At 40.7% G+C, this 26128-nt stretch overlaps 1 protein-coding gene across 4 annotated transcripts in view; it reads right to left on the reverse strand.

The window, feature by feature from the left end:
- Nucleotides 1–26128, reverse strand: part of MYLK4 (myosin light chain kinase family member 4) — an 80168-nt gene that overhangs the window by 23225 nt on the left and 30815 nt on the right. The window contains exon 1 of one of the 4 annotated variants that reach the window (XM_038174246.2): nt 7387–8211. The exons of 2 other annotated variants lie outside the window; for them this stretch is intronic. In XM_038174246.2, coding sequence (XP_038030174.2) covers nt 7387–8046 — 660 coding nt within the window. In that variant the 5' untranslated portion in view covers nt 8047–8211. Of the gene's footprint in view, nt 1–7386; nt 8212–26128 lie in introns of those variants that run through there. One more of the 4 variants, XM_038174244.2, reaches the window with a different exon arrangement.

Here is a 26128-nt window from a genome sequence, read left to right on the forward strand (position 1 = left end):
CCATGCACACTCTAGTTTTCTCCACATGGAGTGTTTTTGCTTGTTGTAGCAGCATGTGCCTTCAACTTGTCAAATCATAGTCCAGCAATAAAAATACGACCTTCCCCTCACCCTTTCAAGGGAAGAAATAATGAGATCACACCAGATCTCTGAGGACCTCATCTGAAAAGTGTGGGGGTTGCTGGCATCCATCGCACCTGCCTGTTCTTAGTAACACGCTTCTTCCTTCAGTCTGGGTACAGCTAAGGGTCCTTTTAATTTAATCCTTATGGGATTTTATTTATTCATGCATTATTCTTCCTGAAATTTGGTAACATGTGACTCTTTTCAGTCCATACTTCCTAAAATTATGTGAATTAATACTCTCAGTGCAAATTATGCCTCCACCCTATTATTTTCCCATTCTTTAATGACTCGAATATACACAGTGAGGTTTATGGCACTACAGATATTTTCCCTACTCATACAAGCCTGAATCTTTTAATGAAGTTTTCATTTTAATTCCAGAAAAGGTTAAATATTAAAGGTTAAATTGTCAGCCTACAAAACATACCAAAGCAAAAAAGTGTCTGTAGCCACACAAGTTGGCATTGTGTATTCAAAAATACATTTTCCAAACTTAATCATACTCTTTCATATTCATATTTCATTGCTAGACCGTAAGTAAGAGAGAGAGAACGAAAGCCCACGTGGTGATAACAGAATAATGTAAAATACTCTGGTGGCTAAAACTCCAGTATAGATCACAGAAAAAAGACACTTTTAGCAATTATTTAAATTTACTTTAGAAAGTATGACATGAAACCTGCAGAAATTAAGCAACAAGCAATCATAAGTATAAATATAACATATTTTAACAGAGATTTCAAGTGCAGTGAGAAATTAATGTTTTTTTATAGACATCTGACTCCTTTTTAATGAGCTGTACTTAGTTAAATTCCTTCTTTATACTGTAGCAGTCCTAACCTTGGAATGTTTTCCTAGCTAACTTTCAATTTTTTTTATTCACCTAATAAAACTCTTTGATTTTTTTTTTTCCTACTGAAAAAAAAAAAAAAAAAAGTAATAAATGGCCTCATGAAGCAGCCCCAGGCTTTTAGTTAGAGGTCCTTTATCACTCCATTGCATTTCTCTTGATGTCAGAACATTATGCTTAACTTCAATAGGTTGATACCAAGACACAGAACTTTGCATATGCCTAGAACATGCTTCTTACACAGTTTCTCTTTCTCAGGTTTTTAATATACTTTGCAGAGCTTTATTATGGGGCATCAGAGTGCATGGTGATGCCTCCTGCACTATCCCCAAAAGTTAGTATCCATCCTTCCCTTGCTCTTCAATATAAACCCTGTTTTTATCTTCCTCCCAAGAACACAGCAATGTAAAATATTCAGTGAATGAATTTCTGATGCAAACTTATTAATGAGAGAAAACATACACATGGGAACTCTGCTTTTTCTGGCGGGTGGTACATCTGCCTCAATGTTATTATTTTTTGCTATTCTACACAACCCACTGGCACCTTCTGGCAAAAATTTTGACTTTCCATGATCTTTACAGTGCTCCTTGAACTAGATTAAAAATATATATATATATATATATATACATTTCTGTATAAACCAAACCCAAGTCACAAGATTCTTTCAGTCACACACACAAATACCCCCAAACCATGAGTTATTCTCTCAGAATAATGTCATCCTTGGTGAGACAACCTCAGATCCACCCCTTCTCCATACTGCTTGATGTCCTCTTGTGTGTGAGAACTGATAGGGTCCCGTGTGCTTCACAGGTACATCATAGGTACCTGGGCCACATCCCAAAAACTACCTAGGTGCTATTCTCTACATTTGTCACATTCCCATTAAATGTCTCATCCTCTATAGCGGGTTTCACTCTTGTCACACTGTGAGAAAGGAGGCGAAAAGTCCAGCTCAGAAGTCAATAAAACCCATAAACCACCCATCTGTCAAACTACCAGGGAAATTTTTTTGCAATTGTATTGGTTGAGTAGCCTCATTGGTATGAGAATATTTCACAGCTTTACATACTTAGCTGAGCTAAGCATGCAATGATATGCACAGCAAATTTGTTCAGACTTCTTGAACTGCTCTCCATAAGTTGCTTTTGGGAAATCATACCGTTGGGAGATTTCCAAAGGGTTACAAACTTCAAATATCATCCCCTGCAGCTCTGATGACTCACTTTTAACCGGAGTCCAGAAACGAAGCTTTCCTAATAACGCACTTCATTTAACAAGAAGGGGCTTTGGGTGGTGGTGGGGAAGATCTGGGACTTCTTTATTTCCCTTCTACAGACACACATTTTCCTGTGGCACCTCACCACGAAGGCAGCACACACCGACAGGAATGTGCTTGGACTCATCCCAGGCTCTGCTGGGGCCGCTGCCCAGCCAGGCATCGCTGCTCTGCATCACTGGTGTGTGTGCACCAAGCCCAGGGTGCTGCCAGTGCGGCACCAAATTAATTACATTCCTGAGCAGCTACCCTTGTCATCAAAAGCCAGCATGGTGGAGAGACCGCCTTTAATTGGTGGACTTGTGATGACTGGCGTGGGCAAAGTCCTCTTGCCTGAGCAAAACCCTCCTACCACTGTCTCCCCTCTTCAAGGAGCCTTTAGTAGGACTCCTCTCTGATAACCTGTCTTGTCTTGCTCCCCTGTGCTTACCAGTTACCTCTTTATCTCACATGCCTCTCTATATTTGCAAAGGAATTGTAGTGGATTCCTAAAATGCTGACTGTAACACGCAGCACTGATGTCATGCCAATATGCCATATGAGGATGTACACAGTTATTTAGAAATCAGAGGTGTCTGCTTTAATTCCACATGTTCCTCAGAGGTATTGGGGGAGCAAAACCACAGCAGCAGCAGTGCCCAGGGCAGGATGCTACCCAAGAAACGTTGACAGCAGAGAGCAAGCTCAGAGGCTAAATGGAAGCAAAATTACACAGTGCATGACAAATCTCCTGTGGTTGACAGCAGGGAGGAGAGCAGGGCAACATTAGATGAAGATGTCTTGTCTGAATAAAACACCCTGGTTTTATAGAAAGTGAGGGGGAAAATTATAACTTTGATATTTTAAAGCTGAAAAACTGGAATGCTCTACTGAGGACATATTTAGGTAAATGCATCAGCCCTGAGGGACAGAAAAGCATTCCCAAATATAAAAGCAGCTAAAGCCCATGCAAAGCTGCAAAGGCAGCACTGACCAGATGTGTTGACCAAGCAGCAGACAACACATCTGCTGAGATCCTGCAGAAAGACCTTGCCCTCAAAACCACTAAGGATTGCAGAAACTCTTGCAGACAGAAATAAATAATAATAAAAAAAAAAAATAAAAAAAAAATCAATTCCTGCCTGCTTGGCTGAAATATGAAAAATTCACAGAACACAGCCAATCTGGAGAGAAGGTAAATAATGCATAAGGGAGCAGTTAGCATTTGCAGGCAAAATGACGGAATCAGAAGAATGGTAAGAGGCTGAGGCTGAACGGATCTTAAAACACAGGTGGCAAACAGAAGTTTCACTGCAGACTTCTGCTAAAGCAAGCAGTGACTTGCAGTCACACAGTGATACCCCCACAGGAGGGACAGAGGATTCAAACAGAAAGCACAACTCCCACTGCTGGGGAGGGAGTTTTAGTGTGGGAAACAGCCTTAAATTGCTAGTAGTCATTAGTCCTGTGGCAACGCCTGTAGAAATGGCAGGAGACTGAAATCACAGCAACCTGCAGGCAAATGCAGAAAGTTCAACACGGCTTTTATGATGGCAACAGAAAGGGACTTTCTGACTCTCCAGGTGAGTATTTGCAGGTTAATAACATAGGATCTCTAAACCGTTTAATTTGGAGGAAATAAGTGAAGTATCATTTCGCCCTCTTTCTTTATGGGTGGAAGGAGTAAGACTGCAAATGGAGTTACAGAGTCATTTTGCCACAGGATTATCACGGACTACTTAGAAAGGTGAATTTGAGGAAAACCTCAGGACTTTTAAAGACACTTACTGTAGAACTGCTGATTTCCCTGGGCGGTAGTAGTGAGAAAATAACTTAAAACAACAAGTAATGCGTGCTACTCCCCTCAGCCACGTGGTGACGGGGTCATGCTGTATGCGGTGGAAAATGGCTGGGAGACATTTGGCAGCAGTGACAAAGCACGAAGTGTCTGCAGGCTACACAATATTATAACTCCAACCCCAAACAGAAATAAACTAACCTCCTGGACGAGGCAGCAGAGGTATTGCAGGATGGCAGTAAAAGGCAGGAAAGCAGAAATTTTGGTTCAGAGAAGAGTGATCCCTGTATTTTGCAGAGCACAAAAAGTCCCTGTGGAGGCTGTGATCTGGAAACTGTTCCAGCTGCTGCTGAAGCCAGAAGAGAGATTACACACCCCAGCTGCTTATCACCACTTCTCTACCTCTCTCCCATTGCCCTTCTTCCCTCCCAGCAGAGGCAGCTGTCCCCTTTGTTCTGCCTTTTCAGCTGCTCTCTGCTCAGTCGGGTCCTGTAAAATGAGCAAGTCAGGAAAAAATCAAAAACAATCCTACAATTAATAAAGCAGAGCACCTTTCCAAAGAGGAAAGGATGGAAGACAGGTGATTTAGCAGTACTTAAATACTGTTTTTTCCAAATGTATCATGGCCACTTCTTGCACAGCCTACTAGTAATTAAGAATGATTGGATTATTTTGCAGAACCAGGCTGTGGACAGCCAGGTATTTATCAGAAAGCTCAGCCACTATCAGGCAGCATGTGCTGGTAGCTCGGGGAGGGTAGGTGACAAATTGGCCTGTCACCCAGGATGTCTGACCACGTCCAGCAGTGCACATACAAAAGCAGGTGCTGTCTTTCCAAAATAACTGTAGAGAGAGGATCACCTTGCTCATGGCCATAAGGGAACAGAATAGGGCTGTGCATGTCTGGAGCAATGGCAGGGTTGCTCAGTGATGCAATATGGAGTCCACCTGGGGTAACACCAATTTTGGTCTTACTGACTGGTGGCCAGCACTTCGGCGTTGGTCAAATTGTCTTCGGGTAGGGACTGGGGATAGCAATAAGGACTGTGTTCACAGAATTAAGGGTTAATTTTTGCATAACTGGAAAAATTTCATTGCTATGCCACCAGGTATCACTGGTACGTTTCAGGTGCAAAATTCTGCAAGGGTGAGAAGATACCTAATCCCCTATTTCCAAATTTCTTTTTTGAGAGATGTCTCTTGTCACAAAAATTTTAAACTCCATTTTTAAATCTATTTTGAATAAGTCTGTTTGTCCTGAACACTGATGAATGCTGGCTCCTACCAAACTAACAGCCAGGCTCGGCAGTCTCTGCTGAAGGATATCATACCGTTTTCCATTATTCTTGATGCAGAGCTGAATTCAAGTCTGCTTTTACTTAAAACCAAGATGACTGAGTGTTTACTAAAGCCAGCTGTTGTTCGCAAGATAGCTTGATAATTTTATGATGGTCCTTTACTAATAAATCAAACGCACAGAGAGGAAGGTAATGACAAGCTAACATATGTATGCTATCTAATAAAACAAACAAAATATTAACAGAGTAATAATATCACCAGCATGACTCCAGACGTGCTCCTGCTGCCTTTGCTAAGCCCTGGTGCTAGACAGCTCCTACTGAGGCCACTCTGCATCGCCGAAAGTCTGCCTGAACAGCACTGAATTAGCAAGGGGATTACAAATGGAGCTGCTGCTGGAACAAAGACAACAACCCCACTCACCCCTCCCCTTTTTGAGTCTTTTTTAGTAGTCTACCACCAGCAAAAAGCCAGCACGATCCCTTCCTCTCTCTTACCCTGTGTTTTTACCGCAGACAACAGCCTCTGTCACTGACACAGGCAGAGCTCTGCCTCAGGCTGCGGTGATCACAGCTTTGCACAGATGTCTTCTCTGTGCATGGGGTTTTCGCAACAGATGTCTTCTTTGGTGTTTTAAAAAAGTAAAAGAAGCCCTAACTGCAAAATAAATAATATTTGCTCATCAAGGTAAGGGCACAAAAGAAGGAAACTTCTCGTTTGTTCAAACTCCCGCATTGAAACCAGCCTGATCTGATGTTCAAAGAAGGCCTGTGAAAAATCACTTTTATTGCCTGTCTCCTTTGGCAGGGCAGCAACTTCTCCCCCCAGTCACCGCTGTTCTGGGAACAGGGCTGTGCATGTTATATCCTTACATGGTGGCAGAGCAGACACTTCAATGGATGGAGCTTTACAAGGTGCTCCTCTGCTGCTGTTCAGCACCGGCCATCGTGAAGTTTCCTAGGAGGGCTCAAATGCTTCTGGTCTAGCTGAGAAGTGGGGCTGCCTACGAGTAAGCCAGCTGGGCAATACTGGGTGCTTCTGTCTTCAAGGGAGGCCATTTCCAGTGATAACTTCACATGGTGTCTCTCCTGCTCAAAACCTTTAGAAAACCAAACTCCCTAAATAACCCTTTAAGTTTATCAAACAGTGAAGACTGTATGTGATTTTTTTTTTTTTTTTTTTTTTTTTTTTTTTTTTTTAAGGGGGAAAAATAAAGCAAAGCAGAAAAAGAATATGGAAGGCAACCTTTTTGGTTCACTCTGAGTTCAGCACACTTTGTTAGAAGAAATTCCTTCATTTTCTAGTGCTACTGGGCTTCTTTACCAAACAAAGAATAGTCAAACTGCCTTACAAGGGCCTGTTCTACTCAATGGAACCTTTCAAGAGATTTTTGTGGTCTCTTAATCTGGCCTGTAAAGAACATAACGAAACTCCCATTACGGTGACACAGGCATTTTTTCCCCTGAGGAAGTTTACACAAGCCACAGCTCCGGTTACGGTAACCTTACCTCGGATCCCAGTTTAGAAGCCCTCCCTCCCCACTGATGTCAGCAGAAATACCAGATCGGAACAGCACACTTAAGTTGTTCTTTGAAATAAAGGACATCATACACATGCACGGCCCCAATCCAAAGTCCACAGTAGTCATCGGAAGGTTTTTCATCAGTTTCACTGAGTGTAGACTACGTGACATATAGCATGGCTCCTGCAACTTGATTTCCCCCGATCATTATAAATCTGGTGAATATCACAGTCAAATGTATACCCAGGACCCAAACCCACTGAACTCTGTGACTATCTTGTCACTGACCCCTAACTATGTATTATAACTGTAAAGAGATCATTAGAAAAAAACAAACGGGGTTATCACCAAGTAGATTTTTGTATCTTTTCCACCAAAACTTGATCAGTTTGTTCTAATATGTTTCCTTTTTAAAGCATATGGGTTGTTCTCACTTAAATGTTAATGAAATGACAGAGCTAAGCATACAGGAGAACATATCTGTGGCTTGCAATGATTCTTGACAAGACAAAAAACAAACCTAGGCTCACCTTTTCAATTTTCTTCTTGAGCAGGGCACCAGCTGTTGTCTGTGAGAAAATCTGCATCCCAAAACCATGTCCAGCTCCTTTTGTGTAATCACCAAACTTATAAAGCTTACGTTTTTGAACATGGTGTTTTGAGCTTGAATGATGAATTATTAATGTTTTAACCTTTTCAGCCAGAGGCCCTACGAGCTTCTGTATTCCAGAAACGCTTTGCTCCAGTCCATCTAGTCTTTTAACTTGCTGCTCTGCATTCCTGTTTATATCAGAAAGAGATTTTTTCATTTTAAGGCAAAGCCTCTTCATTTCATTACTTTTTAGACTTTTGTTTCTTTCCATCCTCGATCCAGGTTCAGATGTCTCTGCTTTTACAATCTCAATATCTTTTTCTATGCAACAGATTTCTTGAGAAACACTGTTAAGCTTCTTAAGGACATTGTCTTGCAGAGTCAACAGCTTATCTATTTTTTGTTCAAGGGAGGCAAACTTCATATCCATGATGTTAAAACTTCCAGATGTGCTGACATCACTGCTTTCAACACGAAGAATTTTGGGTGGCTCCATTGCAGTATCAGGCCCTTGGTTTTGCAAAGCATTTGGATCAAATATTTTGGCCAAGTTGTTGACCTTAGTTGTAGAAGAGCTCTGCCTGCTGGATGTGGTCATTTTGCTGGCTTGTGTAGGAAGAGAAAATGCTCTGATGCTCGGCTGCTTGAGGACACTAGCAGTTGCAAAGGCTTCCCATCCAGACTGCGCAGGTATACAGGCTACTTTGGCAACTCCAGCTCAACTAATTAACAAACTACTTTCATACATTTGACTAAAACAGAGGGAAGAGACACCCAAATTATTTAGGAAGGAAAGCGCCTTGAATCCATTCTTTTTTTACATACATATCTGTTTCCAAATGAAGCAAATAGAGAGGTGAGCATCCTAAATGCACTCGGTTCAGTGACATCAGCCCTAGCAGGGACAGAACTATTTGCACTCCAAAGGAATTTGTCAGCAAAAAGGCTACACGATATGTGAGAAGCCTCTAAGGGCAGAGACGCCTTGGCAGTGGTGCTGCTGCTTTTCAAAAGCCTAGTATGTAACGTGATCCCTGCTCTGAAGAGAATAAGGGCCCTAACAGGGATCTTAAATGTGGCTGCTTGAAATTGCTATGTCTTAAGGTGAGCTTTTCAGATGAAAGCCTCTATTGCTTGAGAAGTCTCTTATGGCAGGCAGGAAGTTGATGGAGTTGTTAAAAACAAATAGCTAAAGAAAGTAAAAGAAGGAGATGCTGGAATGCAGATACTTGAAAAAGTCAGAGTTTTTTCTCTGCCCTATAGCCAGCTCTCCACACAAGCAATTCCATTCATAGCCAAAATCTCATTTACTTCTGTATTTATTGAGACTATACTAATTTGCCACAATTGAAGAAGCTCTTAGGCTTTACTATGATCTGGTCATTTAAATTCCAAAATAAAAAGTTTGATAGAGAGACTCTATTCTTTGCTTTGTTTGCCTGCCAGTAAAAGTCTCAAAACCAGTGTTTAGTATTCATAATTCAAACCGGTTGTTTAATTTTTGCTTTTGCAAAAGGCTTTCTTTTTCTCTTTTTTTCCAGAAAGACAATATTGGACAAAGAAGAATCAGCATGACTGGGAACAAGATTCCCCTCGGCGTAGGTCTGAATTGCTGGTCATTTTTCATGTTGGATGGAAAAATAAAAGCAGATCTAAAAAAAAAATAATAATAAAACTGGAAATTCTCATCTCAAGTCAACCATTCTCCACATGAACAAAACACACATTAGTATGGATCACCTTGAGGGAAAAAGGCTGTCTCTGAAATACGAAGAAAAGATTACCTTGGACAAATGACTGCCACAGATTGACTACACGTAGGTCAGTCTGCGCTGGTACAGTGCCTCTTACAGAAAACGACAAGGAAAGTCAGCCCGCTGGTTGGAAGACAGACAGTTGCTCTGCTCAAAGGATCAAGAACTTCTTCTGTGATCCCCGTGATTTATTTCTTTTATCAGCCTCAGCTTCTCCAATCTTTAAATGAGGAGTGTGAGGGATAACGTGGTAGAGCATGTACTGAGTGCTGAATATCTAACACAACAAATATCCTCTCAAAATCAGTAAATCAGTTCTGCTCAAAAACTGAAGCATATGAAAAGCCTTCTCCTTACTCTTTTTGGTGCCAAGGATTTCTTTTACAGCCAATCACAGCTGATGTTTTTAAAAGTTTCCAAAGGCATTCTCTCACAGTCATTTATGAATCAATATATAGACAGTGTTGATAAGCTAATTCAGGAGCTTGTTCTCAGGTTACCACAGGTTAATAAAGGAAAAAAAGTTCTTAGGTACATTTGTCACCTCCTGAGAGCAGCGTCTTACTGGGAGTGAAAGGTGACCTGTGTCCATGTGTGACCCTAAAACATGGAATGAAATCTTTTCTTTACATAACAGACATTACCAAGAGGTGACCACCACATGTTATTGTGCGTAGCATGTTTGCTGGGTGGATTGAGAAGGTTAAAGGATTTTAAAATAGGAAGCAGGACAGGAAAAATGAAAATAAAAAGAGAGTTTAGAGATCCCTATTTCATGGAAAGAATAATATACAGGACAGCAGTTTAAAAAAAAAAAAAAAGTAGAAGAAAAGAAGATTGAAGCAAGGAATATCATGGAGTCTACTACAGAGAGCGGTTATGTTTAAACCCCTTTTTCTTCTTCCATTCATCTCTGTTAGAAAGATAAACTAAACCCTCCTGACAGTTTCACATCTGCAGAAGCCCGTTAGACGCACCCTTACAGGAGAGGTGTTTGCATGGCTGTAAAATGGCCCTGGTTTGAAGAGCCATTTACCTTGGGTGAAGCATCCAGGCAAAAGTTCACCGAGAGCTTTCTCCTTACCCCCAGGCTCCCTGCACAAACACGAGGCTAAAGCCTTGTTGTACCTCGCCACCCATCCAGCTAGGGCTCCTGCTCAGGGGGATTTCACAGGGAAAGCTGGCAGCCACCAGGATCCTTTCCAAAAGGAACATTATTTTGTAAATGCACGGAAACGATAAAAAAGGAGATACAGATAGTAATGGTAAAATCATGTGTTATATTACTACGCACAGCCACATATGTTAAACATTTAAATCTCTTCTAACAGTTGTCCAGGGAAACGTTACATGTAATACCTCAAACCAGTACTATAAACACTAATAAAAGTTTTAGCCTCTGTGAGGTAAGATCCTATTAGCAGGTATCTTCTGTAAAGTCCTATTGATTTAATATTATGCCGTGACATGCAAAAATGCCAGACACGTTTAAAATACAAAAAGTCAGCTGCAAAAATGCTTCCTTACAAACTCACCAGTGTGTGCTAGCTCTGAAGTGAGCTGGAAGAGAGAACTGCCGTGTAGTGGTTAGAAAAGAGGAACAAATGAAAGAAATGTAACAGCAGCTTGCTTTCAGGACTCAGCAAGCTCCTGTCAGTAACTTCTTCAGAGCTGGGAATCTGTGAGCCCTGCCTCTTGCTCTGCAAACTGGAGATGCTCATACATGCTCAAATACCTCTCAGGAGTTCAATGAGAGTCAATTATTTGAGGTAAAGTCTTCTGTAAAAAATAGTATTATTTTGAGTGTTTGAACATTTCTTTCTTTGCAGGGTGCAAAAGAAATATTAGAATACCTCAGAATATTAGCAATACGCCACTAGGTCACGGAATTGACAATATCAGCACAAAGGCTGATACTGAACACTGGGAATTTTTACACACAGTAACAAACACCTGTGCTATATAACATAGTGCTAATCAATCGTGATAATTCTTGGTATTTAATAATCTGCCAAGAATTTTATTTATTCTATACAATCGCTGCTCAATTGGTATTGAATTCTTTTAAATGGCTGATACAATAATGATAATAATAATAATGATACAACTGTATTTCTTTTTTCTTTCAAGTTTAGTAGGAAAAGACCTTAAAGCAGCATGTGTAATTTTCAAAGTATATGAGCGCCTAAAGTTTGAGAGAAATACTCTGGCTACTCCTGTCATTTTCACATTTTAAACACCTCTACAGACATCATAAAATGAGTCTGCAAGACATGTGATAAAACTCCATACTTAGCATTAGTGTTACATTTTGTGAACAAGATACATATTTAGGTTCAAATTCTGCCATTAGATGCATAGAAATTGATAAAGGGGTTAAAAGTGAAGACTAGGCAGACTAGAGAGGCAAAAAGTCTTCCTTCTGCTTTCTCTCTTGAACTCCATCTGTGGTCAGTGTTATTTTCTCTGGACATATGAACGTGAAAACCTGGCTAGCATTAGGAAATTACCACCAACCAGCCAGTTTGCTACCTCAATTCCATTAGCTCTCTGCTTCTGAACAAGCCTCAGGTTCAGAAATGCCCAAACCAAGCTCTTAGCATGTTCCAATGCAAAACCTATGAAGGACAGGAGGACCTCAAGCTCCGCAGCATTTGGATGTCAGTATCAGAGATATAAGAGTAAAACATCTTAAAAAAAAATATAAATCCTGATAGCCCAAAACATCCAAACAGTCTATAATCAGTAAAAAGAGCTAATATTTGCTTTTTTAATATATGTTTCAGATGTGAGAGCTTATCAGTGCAAAGAAAGCCCAAGAACTGCTTTCTGCTTAAAACAGCCGTACACTCAATCTTCACTAGTTCTCGGTCCTCTAACACTACTACTCAGATGCTAAGTGCCCTGCCTTACCTTCTCTTCTTTTACTGGATTCGTGTTATAAGGATTTCCCCCCTCCCCCTAATTTTTAACCTGAGTCTTTTCAGTTTAGCTCAGTTCTTCACATTTCCTAACTGTTAAAGGCCCAGACAGAGCACCTCGTAAATTTACGGCTGCTGGCATCAGCCATTTAAACAAGAGCACAAGTGGAAATGTTTGAGTCCCGGAGTCCAATTCCAACTTTTGGGGCTGTAAACTGTGCAACGGGATATGCTGAACTGAACTTTATCTGGAGAGTACAGTACCAGGCTCACCTATTTCAAATTGGTCTAAACAACATATTCCCAAAACTCCCATGCCTGGTTTGATATTTTGTTATTACGGAGAGTTGGGGTGTCTTGCCAGTGCTTTTCTCCCCCAAATAAAATGGGGATGCCTGCTGTGCAGGAGTTTGCAGCATGTGTGTGACGCACGCTCCGCATTCCAGCCATTGCTTGCTCCTATGTGTAAGCAGCATGTGTTCTTTTGGCTTTTCAGTATTTACGTCCTGGCAAGGATCAGGTTTGCATAGGGCACATATTTATGAGAAACGAAAAAAATAAATAAATAAATAAAAAGGAAGGTGTGAACAATAATTAGCTTTGACTTACAAGTGCTAATTTAGACCAGGCCACTGTGACCTCCACTTTCAGAAAAAGAGATGTTAGAAAACCTTCCCAATCACTGAGATTAATTACATACATTTTTACACAACCTAGGTAAGAGGTGTATTTTAAGTTATGTCCATACTGAATTATCCTGTACGTCTATTATTAAAATTGTGGGAAGATCTGGAGGAAAGATAGCTGTCTTTACGCTGCTAAAAGGCAGCATGTAGCAAACCAAGCTTTTCATATATAAAGTTTGGCTTATACATTAAGCATTTTAAAACTTTCAGTGGTGAAACTCCCATAATTTCTGTAAGCAATCTGTTGTAGTGCTGACGATTTTCAATGTTAGAAAGTTTTCTTAATCTAAATTTCCTTTTGTGAAACTGAAATTGATTTCTTCTTGTCCTATCTAGGGATGACAAGAACAGTTTATTTTCTTCTCTTTCTTAGACACCTTCTACTACTTGAAGCTTATTATTGCATCTCTCTCTTGGTCTTCTCTCTAGTATATATTTATATTCTACACATAAACTCATTGCCAGAGTGAGTAGACAGCATTTTTGTTAAGAAAAAAAAGGGGGGAAATGCTCATGAATATTTTTCTTAAAAAGCTGCCTTACTACTGAATAGAAAGAGGAAATATTCAAGAGTAGGGTGGAATATGCAATCAATTCGTCTGTGAAAATGGTACAGGTCAGCTTCTTGAGTTGTATCTTTTAGAAACAAAAGTAAGATTTGGCTTTCCTTTGAATATATTGATTTCCCCTTCTATTAAAAAAAATAAATAATAATAATAATTGTTCAAATTCCTAAAATAAAATCTCAGAAGAGAAGAAAGAAAAAGAGACCCTCAGAAATATACAGCAGGAGTTAACTTTTCAGAAGCCCAGACAATAAAATAATAATCTGCTTTTTTAATGACTTAAATTAACACCTTTGTAAAATTAACTTCATCTACAACTTCCTTACTTTTCTGCCATCTTTTCCCAAATTGTTTGTTTATTTCTAATCCTTTCAGTGTCTATTTTGTACCTTATAGTACATTGCTCTATATGTCTGGGACTTCCATGTTCTTCCCTCCTTAAAAATGAACTCTTTCCAGCAATCTTGATGGAAAAAAATCATTTTGTCATCAGCTTTTATCCCATGGTTGATCTGTATTCATACATTTAATGAAAACTTAGCCATAGATCAAAAAGGAGCAGGGAATATATGTAAGCCTACTTTTATCAAGTTCTATTACAAATTCACCATTCTAATGCTAGATCTTTTGCAAATAAGGAATAACAATCTTTTTTCTGAAACTATGATGAAGGAAAATGTGGATTTTGTTCTCAGATTGGCCATAGAGATGCATATTTTGTGATTGGACCGGCCACTAGTCTTAGCAGAGAAGTTCCAATAATATTGTGTATCTTTGAATCATCAGTTGTATTTTACAGACAAATCATGTATTTGTATTTTTCCCCATTGTGATAGTGGTCATAAACTGCAGACATCCCTAGCAAGAAGACTTCCTCTTTTAATCATTTGCAAACAAGGCGTTTCGAGGAGGATCGTTACATTATTTACAGAACATTTATGTAGAAATCTCCACAGCCTCAAATAAGAAACAGCCCTGCACTTCGGGGAACAGGAGAGCCGCTATCTGAAACATTCAGGAATTGTAATATGCTAGTCACGAAGCAGAGAAAGTACTGTATATGGTAGTACACAGATGAGAATGAAAGCATGTCTGCTCTTTCTCTAGTACACAACAACACCTCCCTGAGAAACAATATAAGTTTACAGCTGCTCAGCTCTGAAACAGATTAGAGAGCAAGCACAAAATCTACGAAACAGATTCAGAAAGTCATGCTGTTTACAGAAAGTTCACGGATGTCAATGATGGTAGAAGAGGAAAACCATTTTCTCTCCCCCCTGCCACCTCCCAAAGGCATCGGGGAATTTATCCAAAATGATACATTTCTACAATCAGCAGTCATATTGGACTCCTTCACCATGGGGGCTGAAATAACTGTATGGCTAAGATTAAGTGACATACAGTGTCATAAGTGATACACATTTATGGCTCCCCTGGGGACTGCCCAAAACATTAGTCTGGAACATTGCTCAATGTTAGAAAAGGAAACAGCTTTATACAGGGCCGGAGCATGCAGCAAGGGAAGTCTGGCACTGAACTTCATGAGGTAGGACTAGGGAATTTACTGCTCCACAGGGCTCTCTGCACACAACTACTCTACGACCTGTTAATTAATTATGAATTCTGACTTCCTTTGCTATAATGACCCTGCTAACTAAGTATCCTGGAGATACCCTAGTGATAAATCACAAGAGAAAGTCCCCAAAACGAACGGCAGAGTGAGCCCAGCTATAGTTGAGCGATCCATCTGCAGATGCCATGCAAAGGCCTTTCAGAAATAACACCACCACCTTTGATTTCTGAAGGTCTCTGAAAGTGTTCCTACAACCACCTTTTGCAGGAAAAATGAAGTGAATTGAGCTATTGAGCTATACATCTTACTGTAGAAAATATCTATCTTTTTGATGATAAAGATGATGGTGGAGGACAGTAACAATATACTGAGGGTGATGTTCCCCATACTGTGGAGCTCTGAAGACCTCTTTTGCATGGGAAAGTATTTGCTCAGGAGAGGCAATCAACTGCAAGACACACGGTGCAGCGTTTGTACAGGTCAAGCACATCTTACTCACTCAAGGCATCCCAGAGTTAGCAGATTTCTTGGGGTGAATAAGAACTGCACGGTGCATACAGAAGCCACTTTAATCAGCATCTGTATGCTTAACAGCTGAAGCCGAAGGTGAAAGCACTGCACCACTGAAGTTCAATCACCATCGACATTTCTCCGTTGAAGGTCAGTCTCCACTATCGTCATCTCCTGCTGTCAAGATATCACCTCAAGAGTCTCACCTCTGCTTGGCTGTCCCCATTTTACTACGCTAAAAAACAAAACAAACCTCAAAACCCAGAGTTTTTTAAGGCTGAAAAATATTGTGTGATAAATTACCCATTAATAGCATAAAACTCTATTTCCAGGAAGCCTGTTTAAAGGAAAATTCCTGACTTTCTGAGGCTAAAGCAGAGGTGTCATAACTCTGAAACAGAGCAATGAAAGAAGTACTGTCTCCAGGTGCAGCAGGAGCTGTACCTCATTTCATCTGCTGGGTAGACTGGTTAAAATCTTTGGTAGCAATCCAAAACTTTCTGGCAGCTAGCATCCTGTATTAAAATTTATAAACCACGAAAGGCCTTTTCTAACAAAAAAGTTAATTCAGGATGGATAGGCTGAAAAGACTTGAAAGGGACAGTCATCAGAAGTGGTTATATGGAAAATTGGATGTAAGTAACACCTTTCGCTCCATCAGAACATACTAAAAATACAGCAAATGTAATTTCAGTGAGAAAGGGAAACTGTATTGATTAAAAGTTCTTTAAAAGGGCTGTGGAGAAGAGCTCCAAAGCTGCTTGGCCTGTTGGGAGGTAGGCGTTTTACAAAGGATGCATTATCTCCTCCAGAAGAAGCATACCGACAGCTCAGGTGGAGCTGTAACACTGACCTTATCACCCAGTCCCTGGTATCAAGAACAGTGGGCATTGCCCACGCAACAGGCAGCATCAACAGAAAGAGCAGGTGAGACCCGTGGGTGTCTCGGGCTGTCACTCTGTGACCAGCTAGATTTGTGAAGCCAATCCTTAAAAAGCGAAGGCAATTACTTTCAGATTCATTAGAAGTTAACCTATTACTTTCTTTAAGAGTGAGAACACTGCAAAGATAACAATATCAAGCCTAGAGGGGGTCCCAGCGTGGCTACTGGGGGAACGTAGAGCTCTTCTGCTGAATTCCTGCTGACTCATTTTCACCTGTGGTGGGTGGTTCATTCCCTGCTGCCTTCTGCTGCGAGACTGGCCATGGAAGTGCAGAAGTGGGAAGAAGGGTCTGGGGTTTTTTTGCTTGTTTGTTTTTTAAAATGCCAGTAAACTCTCTCCACAGCTACTATTTGGCTATTCCTGCATCATATACTCACTAAGAAATTATTTTATCCTGCTCTGCTGCTAAGGCACTGCACCAAAACCAGGAATCCACTCATTCTGCAGGTGAGCCAGGGCACTGCTTGTTTACCCAGGCAGGCTCTGCTGAAGCAAACACTTTTTTACCACTATGACTGCAAACAGAGTTGGAATTAAACAGATTTTAACTAGTAAATCAGCATGAAAAGCCATGTGCAGAAAACACCTTGCTCCATCTCATCTTCTAGAGAGTCTAGTGTGAAAAGTGTGGAATAAATGGCACATTCATATTCAGCATGGATGTCAGAATCCAAGACTGGGTAGAAGAAGAAAAGCACCCTGAAATGCACATACTGAAGACCAGTGTTTTTAGGGAAGGGGTAATTTGAGCTGATTTTATATGTAAGGTTTGCCAATTTGGGTATATATTTGTTGATATTTTAATAGTTTGTAAATTGTACCTGGCGTGTTTCCATAGCTTTATGCTTTAGGGGAGAAGAATTCAAAGAAAAGGTGTTATATAAAACTTAACTTCTGAGCTATATTAAAAAGACCTAAAATCCAGGAAGTTAAGGATTATAGTTTTCCTCCATTTTGATCTGTTTGTTGCATACCAAAACAAATAGCCCACTCTGCTCAGTTTCATATGACAGAAGGAAAGGACGTGAGGTAAAGGTCACAGACATCTCCGTCCCTCTCTCCCTGTCCTGCCCGTGGTACAGGTGCTAATACCGCTTTGTGATGGTGGATATTCTCAGAGACAGAAATGCCTTTCAGCTACGTGTCTTCTTTTGTAGCTATTTTCTTCCCCACGGAGCAATCATCCCAACAAAGTGAAACATGCTTAACCTTACAGCTGAACTTTGAAAGCCATCACAATCACCACCTATTTTTGTGTTGCTGAACCCCCACATATTCCGACTAAATGATCATTCCAGATGCCTGGCCACCTGGCTGTAAAGATTAGCCACAATCAGTGTCCAGCTAAAGACATTCAAGGAAATGAACAGTATCAACATCAATGTCAAGCCATGAGAAAGATCCTGTGTGGGACTTCAGTTTTCAGTTACCTGATGAGATCTGAAAAGTGACATAGTAGCTGGCAGGACAATAATATACAAAAAAAAAAAAAAAAAAAATCAACAATATCTTCTATGTTAAAACTTTTTCTCTCTTTAAAACAACAACAACAACAAAGTCAAACTTTAACAGTTTAACTTAAAATTTCCAAAAAATGAGCATCAGTTTTGCACTTAGTACTGTGAGTACATTCAAATTAAAACATTTCCAAGAAAAAATAAAATTAAAAAAGACGTTATACACATGCTAAATATATTGCTATCACCACTTAGACAAATACTGGGGAGAGGGGTCTTGCTGACAATTACCTACTTTTTCTAGCTGAATAGAAAAACACTCATTGATTTTTAAGGATCTTGCAAAAGAGACTTCACAGAATCTGTTCATTCATATTTTCTCCGAATATTATATTTACAGGGAACTTGTGATCCTGGAGGGCATTGAGTTGGGGCAGGGTTTTATTTGCTGATAATTCTCTTGCTTCAAGAGCCTGTAGCGTCACTGCCAGGTGAACCTCTTCACACTCACATGTGTGAACAGATGTTAGGACTGTCCATAAGAATGAGGGAAGAAACTCTGAGGTTGGACATTCATCATTTTTCAGCTTCTCAGTGCTTTTCTTGGGAAGCAGAGCTCCTTTAAGCAGGCCAGGAGTAAAATAACAACTCGATTGTCTAGTAAAGAAGATGAGCTAAGGTTTTATTTCATAGAAATGCTGCAAGGAAACTGCTGTCAGAGGACAGTTTGGGCATCTGATGAATACAGTGACCCAAAAGACACAGCTGGATTACAGCACCTATCACTGAAAAGTTATTTCCCTACCTTAATGTGCAGGATATGTAAAATCATGCAAGATTTAAGGTTCTTGGCCTTTGGGAGAAGCCCAACTGGCTGAGCAGAAAGAGTGCTTCCTTTGGCCAACCGTAGCTTTTCCCGGACAGAAGTTTCTTTTCACAGAAATTTTATCAACATGCAACGCTGGATAAGTTTGTGGTTTGAATAAACAATAAAGTACACCAGTGTTACAGAAGCTGGCTAAATAAAACAGCCTAGCATTACTGATTCGTTAATATTCCACTGCTGGAATGGTGTGTTTCAGCCTGTAAATGTTGAGCAATTACTTTTTTTTTTCCTTTTCAGAAGCAAATATTTTATTCGCGTTACACTGCTTGCACTGATATCACATTGTATCATTTACACAACTGCAGTCCTACTTCTTAAACACCTGAATCCATGTGACTACCAGAGTTCTTTCTTTTTTTCTCTTTTTTTTTTTTTTTTTTTTTTTTTTCTCCAGAAGATGTGAGGCAGTGTTTCATTTGACTTTGAAGGACTCTGGTAGTCAGCACTATTAAACCAGGGTCCAGAATGAAAGCCTTGTGCTAATAAAATGGCTTAAGTGCCTAAAGCAAGGTACATTTTCCCAGCAAATACAGGAGAACCAAACCAATACACTCAACCTGTCTGCTCCAGAGCTCAGCAGTTGAGCCATTCCTTTGCCAAAATGCACACATTGTGCTTCCTTTTGTCACCTGCTCCAAATTATAATTCAGTTACAGTGCACACCTGCAGGCTACTGACCCGGAGGCTTTAAGCTGGTGCTAAGTCCATGCTGTGGGATTTGGAGTTGGGTTTATGACCAGGACTTTAAGCTAAGGACACCAGAACTGAAGTATGATCCATTTAGGAAGGAACTTCCACATGGGTGGCCAGAACAGGTGCAAGGCAACCTTTGCTGAGGGTGGTCATGTTTCAGTGTGCTTCACCCCCGGTATCATTATGTGCATCCAGAAGCATTTCTGACTGCTCCTTGAGAAGTCTCGGGGGAGAAGTTTTGCCTGCTGTTTATTCTCACTTGTGAACTTCTGAAGCTTGAACATTCAGGTGAAAACAACTGCACCGAGATGTTATAGGAGGGGGAACTCCTCCGAAGCTGTAAAGTGGCCATCCTCTGAACCACTCACACAGGACTCCAGCTGCATGCACTGGCTAGTAGTTTTGCAGTGAAGCAGGTGGCTGGAGCAAGCAGTACCTTCCAGAGAGCCTCAGTGCTCTCCCAGAAACATGTTCAGCTAGTAGGAAGACAGGGAAAATGTTCATACCTTTACCATTCCCACTTGGCCATGTAGTTGGCCCAATCACTAACTGGTTTTCTTATCTTATCCAAGAACAGAAAAGGGGGTGATGATGGTCTGCTTGCACCTGCAGGTTCTCATGCATGAGCAGGACCAAAAGCTATCTCTAACTTTGCGTTGTTAAAGGAAAAGAAACAGGAGAAATGTTAGGACTCTAAGCTAAGGCAGGGGAAGTTTAGGCTTGACATCAGGAGGGGGTTCTTCACAGAGAGAGTGGTTGCACACTGGAACAGGCTCCCCAGGGAAGTGGTCACTGCACCGAGCCTGTCTGAATTTAAGAAGAGATTGGACTGTGCACTTAGTCACATGGTCTGAACTTTTGGGTAGACCTGTGCGGTGTCAAGAGTTGGACTTGATGATCCTTAAGGGTCCCTTCCAACTCAGGATATTCTATGATTCTATGATTCTATGATTCTATGACTCCCAACCAGCAGGATTAAGAAACATTATACTTATGCAATGCAAGGAAAACGAGATTCTTGAGGAGCCCGATCTTTTGCATTTATTGACGTTTTCAGATAACGTTGTTTTATTTTTCCATATTAAATAAATAATTAAATGAGCATAACATTGGTCAGAATAAGTTTGTTGTACTTATGTTAATGAAAGATTAGTTCTGAATTCCCAAGTGTCTAGTGACTCTGCTTCTGGGACAGGGAAACACGAGAAGAACAGTCTTGTTATGAAACAAATTCTCCTTTTACCTCAGAGGACCTCTCCCCTCTTCCCCTGACCTATCCTCATCTGCTCACTTCTTCTATTTACAGAACTCCATCAACGTTACTCACTCTAATTTGATCACAAGCTTTTGGGCTCCATACTGAAACCACCTGGCCAATTTCCACGGCCTCTGCTCTGTGGAAGGGCAGAGCAGAGGATCAAAATGGTCCTTTCTCGCTTCATGCAGTGGTGGAAGCTTATATTGTAGGCTGTTTTTCTTTTAAACTCTGTAATGTCTTTGGAATCGCAGACATTAAGTCATGCAGTTTTTCTCCTTCCTATTTGAAGGGAAGGCATAGGTAGATAAAGCCCTACTGACATTCCTGTCTGGCTTTCCTCTCCTTCTCAGCAGCATAGCCAGCAATTGGTACCATTACATTTGTTAAAGATGGACATAAGCAAAAGAAAAATAAAGTTACAGAACCTCTATAACCCATAAATTGAACTCCAGCCATCTAAAAGATGTTTTGACCCTCTGTAGTCAAGGGAGAGAGAGAGAGAGAGAGAGAGAGAGCTCTACAGGACAGTCACAGTGCAGGACAGATGGGAAGAAGTGTTCCTGGTGGTACTGCTCTCCTTTCTGACTGAAGAGAGAGACCAGCTTCAGTTGGACACCTGATTTTTCAGGAATGATGGACAGAGAAGCCTAATCTCAGCTTTCTTCCCCACTTCTAAAATGGTTGCAATAATGTTTAGAAGACAGACCATCATCACTGCAGAAGCCTGAATTATGGCTCTCAGCATCGTTGAAATTCTGTCAGGGACAAGCTGGGCAGGACAATGCAGTTGTGCAGCACATTATGAAATGAGTCTGCCCTGATCCAGTGGAGTCAACACTAAAACAGTCTAGTCTTGCCTCAAAACATTAAGTAGTAGGGCTTTGATTTTGTGAGATGTGGTGGATGGCTTTTTTGTCTTGATTCCTTTGAATATGTTGCTCATGAATGTTGCTTGGAGAAATGACATCAGTGGGAAACATGGATTAGACTTAGTCCTAAGGATGGGAAATATATGATAACTGATAAAAAATCACAAATTACTTTCTCACGCAGCCTACACAACACAGATTTGCACTGCAAAAGGGATTATTCCTCACAAAATGTCCAACTTTCACTCTTTGGAAAGGCAATACTCATGAGCTGGAAAAAAATCCATATTCTTTTGAAAGGCAGGGCAATTTCATACAACAATCTCACCTCCCAATTATGCCATGTTCTTTGGTTCCTTGTTTGCTTAGCCGGTTTTATAGTTTTGTAAAACTATTTCTTTCTTTCTCTCTCACTTGTTCCCCAACCCCCTCCATTATTATTATTATTATTATTATTATTATTATTATTATTATTATTATTATTATTATTATTATTATTATTATTATTATTATTATTAAAGAAATACACTGTTTATAACTAGTGCTTTTGCCTTAATCTCAGTAAATACTAAAAAGTTATGCATATGCCTGTAAGTAATATCATGGCTCTAAAAATCATGATTACTGAGATGAATGGGGAATGACTGATTGCTATTTCTCCCCGTGCAAGAAGATGGAGATGCTCAACATATCAGGCTTCAAATGAGAAATAACAAATCACCACAGCAATTACACGTTGGTCTGGAGGCAATGGGATAAATGGACAGAAAAAAAGTATCAGATGAAACCACAAGGGATAGTTTCATTAGTGGCAATAGTGAAGATGTAACTTCTGGCCATGTGCTATCTGACTGCCTAAGAGGGTTTCTCGGTTTCTCTGGGCAAGAATGTCACCTCACGCTCCATGATTTGAGATGCTGCTACTAGACTGGGATGCTGACCTAGCTCTCAATCTGGAATATTGAAATGAAAGTCCCTGCTTAATTGCTACTTTCTTTCTGCCACTACTGTATAGTGAAGATACTTCTTTCTTCTAGGTCTGTCCTACCCAACAGCACAGATGATTTAAGTCTCTTTGGTTTCTCTTCAGTCCTGCTTGTACCTGGAACCATTTTGAAGCCTCGCAATGACCTCATTCACCTTTCCACCTGTGGGATTCAGTTTCATGACTGATGCATTATTTTTACCTAAATTTTTCATTTAACATTAAGTAAAATAAATTGTGATTACCAGGACTGCAAACCTATTCCCTGACCAACTCATATGATCCAATGTGAGAATTAAAAATAGTTGTCACTGAAGCTAATCAAAGAGTTCAGAAACAAAACACTAGAATGTATTGGAAAATGATGGCTCATGAAAACAGATGACTTTGATGGACACATGAGAATGTGCTACTTCCAAATAAAATTAATTGGTGAAGAAGGCAACCAAAGCAATGCTTTCGACCCTATTGGAATGAAGCATGCGTATTTCTCATTTCAGTGCAATTTTGTATATTGCATTCCTCTCTTAAAGAGCACTAAATGATTACAGTGAAACTGAAAACCTTATAAAATGAGCCAGATTATCAATTTATTTGCAAACCAATTTCAACCAGTTTGCTTAGTGAAAGGCTTTGTTAGCTTCTGGAAACCAACTGGCTGAACTTAAATTATATTGTGGAATGGAAGCTGTTTTAGGTCTTGTTTTAAATGCCAGTCCATGCTGAGCACAACATACAGAGTTAAGGCAGAGCATGGAGCTCTGACAGCAGATATATCTATTGGGATTTGCACAAATGTACTTTTTTTTTTTTTTTTAATATTTCTTCTTTTCTTTTTTTCTTTTTACCCCTACAGGTCTTCTTCTTGCCATTTTCATTAAACTATATCATTTCTTAATGTCATGTTTCAGCCACAGTACCCACAGAGCACAGCCGAATCCTTCAATTCTTCAGTTTTGCTGTACTAGCTGTTTCAAATTCACTTTTGGTGGTAAACATGCCACAATGGGCAACACCACCATATATCAAGTAGCTGTGATCAGGCAGATCAGGTACCAGTAATTTTCCTAATGGAGATCCAATGTCAGAGATCAAGCACGCAGGATCAGATGTCTAGCTTGCTACAGCTCAGAATCAAGTGTCATGGATCAGGACTGTAACTGCAAGGAATTAAGCGTCACGTGTCACCAAGCGGGGAGTAGATAACGCCCTGGACCTCACGGGGGACTGTGTCTCCACAGCTTCACCACTGGGCATCAAGGATAAATGCAGCAAAGGCAAAGGTGGTTAAATGGTTGCTCTCTTAGTTGAGCCCAAAGCATCTTTGCTGAACACTGGTTTGGTCTCACATTATATTAATACAGGTGTGTCTCTGGGTGAGAATTACCTGTAATATTGCTTGTGCACTCGACCTTTCTTGACACTGCTAATTATGCATTTGACTTGCTACTCTCTTTGCATATATGAAGAAAAATGCATTGAATGCATGTAGTGAAAGGGGAAAGTACCACACTTGCAGAACAGTGCTCCTGAAGGGACTGAAGGCACGTTATTTCTTGAAATGATCCAGTCTGAACCCCAAGGATCCATCAGCACTGCACTCCTCTTGTACACATTATCATTCTGCTCAGGTCACTGTTTGGAAACATTCTGTGCACAGCTGTGGATCCCTGTAACCCAGGCATTTAGATGCTGCAGAGCACCTGTTGGCAGCACACTCCCTGCTTCACACAGACTCCACGCACAGCATTTCTTAGACCTTGGAAGTATGAAGAAACTGTAAAAGAATAATCTTTGACTTAACACTCAACAGAAGAATGTAAACCCACAAAATATGAAGGAGTAAGACTGATAGACTGGAAGACAAACATATAAGAAAATAAATCCATCTCTTCCACCCTCACACCTTCCCAGTCTATAGGTAGGTACAACAATCATTTGAATGTGAAACCCTGCAAATGCCTTTAATCTGAAAAGTGTTTTGGAGGTAGTATGTAACCTGGCTTTCCTTCATCCAAGATGGACTAGATAGGATTAGGATTCTCAAGAATCCCCAGAAAACAGCCCACTGTCAAGATGCCTGCCATTGCTGAACCACAAAAGGAAACAGTACTGCCCTCAGGAACCACTCCTGGAAAGTACTGACACAAGGAGGTTCACAGAGAACATCCAAAACTATGGCTTGAGGCTATGACACATTTTGATAGTGCTTGGTATTAAGTCCTTGGTATATGAGCCATCTGTAAATCCCATCTATTATTAGCAGGGATAAAAGAACGTGCCTGGAGCCATTTAAGGAACCATAACAATTGGAGAGAGATGGACTTGCTACACACAACATTCGTTTCACTAGACATCATGTTTAGGGGACTTGGGGGCTTCGTTCTTTCAGTTCCCAGCTCGCTTTGACATAAATGGTTTAAAAGCTGGGACAGGGGAGCCAGCTACAGCCATTGCACCGCTACATCTCGTGTCACAGGTCTGAACCTTTGTCACACCAACACCTGCTGTGCTGCTGACAACTACAGTCTTCTAACTTTTCAAGCTGCCCTGACACCATCAGCATATCTCCAGAGGTCCACAACCTCTCCCAGGGGTGTGAAACTTGATGTCTGTTTACCAGTGCCCAGAGATCACTGGAGAAACCTCCCGGGGTGAGAAAGACGTCTGTCCCTGCACAATTAGCCATAGCCATGCCTATTAGCCGATCTTCATCCAAACTCCAGCCTGAGCCCTGAAAATCAAACGAGCAGGCTATTCTTATGCATGTTTGCTCCACAGCGTATTAGGCGTATGCATTTGATTTCCAGGAATTTGCAAAGTTCACAAGGAGCAAGCTACGGAGAGATTCCCAGAAATTACACTGGCTCCCTGCTACTATGACACAGATGGCACAAAGATCAGGTAGGACTTGAACATTCCCCTTTACAAGCATAGCTGCCTCTTCGAAGCCCAGCGTAAGGCAGGCAGAAATGTGATCAAGGCAGGCAACATCCCCTTTTCTTTTACAGGGGTGACTCCCGTGCAGTGTGGCTGTGGCAGAGGTATGGAAAGCCTCCCAAAGGGAAATGTTTAGGAAGGACTTATGGCAGAGTCAGTCCATGCACTGTCTACAGAAGAATTGTTCTATGTTTTATCTTTCAGTGGGCTGCTCTGCTGTGTCGTTTAATTACTTTGTTTGTTTGCCAGACTTTAGCCCATCTTGAGCAAGACAAGGTGCTCCATTCTGATAATCCCTCAAATAGCTCTTCAAAGAAAGTCCATGAGAACTAAAGACCCACTGCTACCAGCAAAACATGGCTCAGAAAGTCAGCAGACAAGTGCTCTTTGGCAAATTCTGAAACCTGGATTGTTTTTTTCCTGTGTCTCTACCAAGATATTCCCAGGAAAAGACAACTCACGTTATTTGCTCATAGGCAACTCGGAATAAGTCCACTGGAGTCACGCACACATGAATTTACATTCAGAACAGCTGGTTGAAGTCTGATGATTTCTGATCCCTTGCGTGCCTACCACACGGCATATTTACTTGGTATATGAAGTGTAGAAGAATGAAAATCATCTGGGAAAGGCAAATC

Source organism: Anas platyrhynchos, chromosome 2 (genome assembly GCF_047663525.1).
Source record: "Anas platyrhynchos isolate ZD024472 breed Pekin duck chromosome 2, IASCAAS_PekinDuck_T2T, whole genome shotgun sequence".
NCBI classification, from domain to species: Eukaryota; Metazoa; Chordata; class Aves; order Anseriformes; family Anatidae; genus Anas; species Anas platyrhynchos.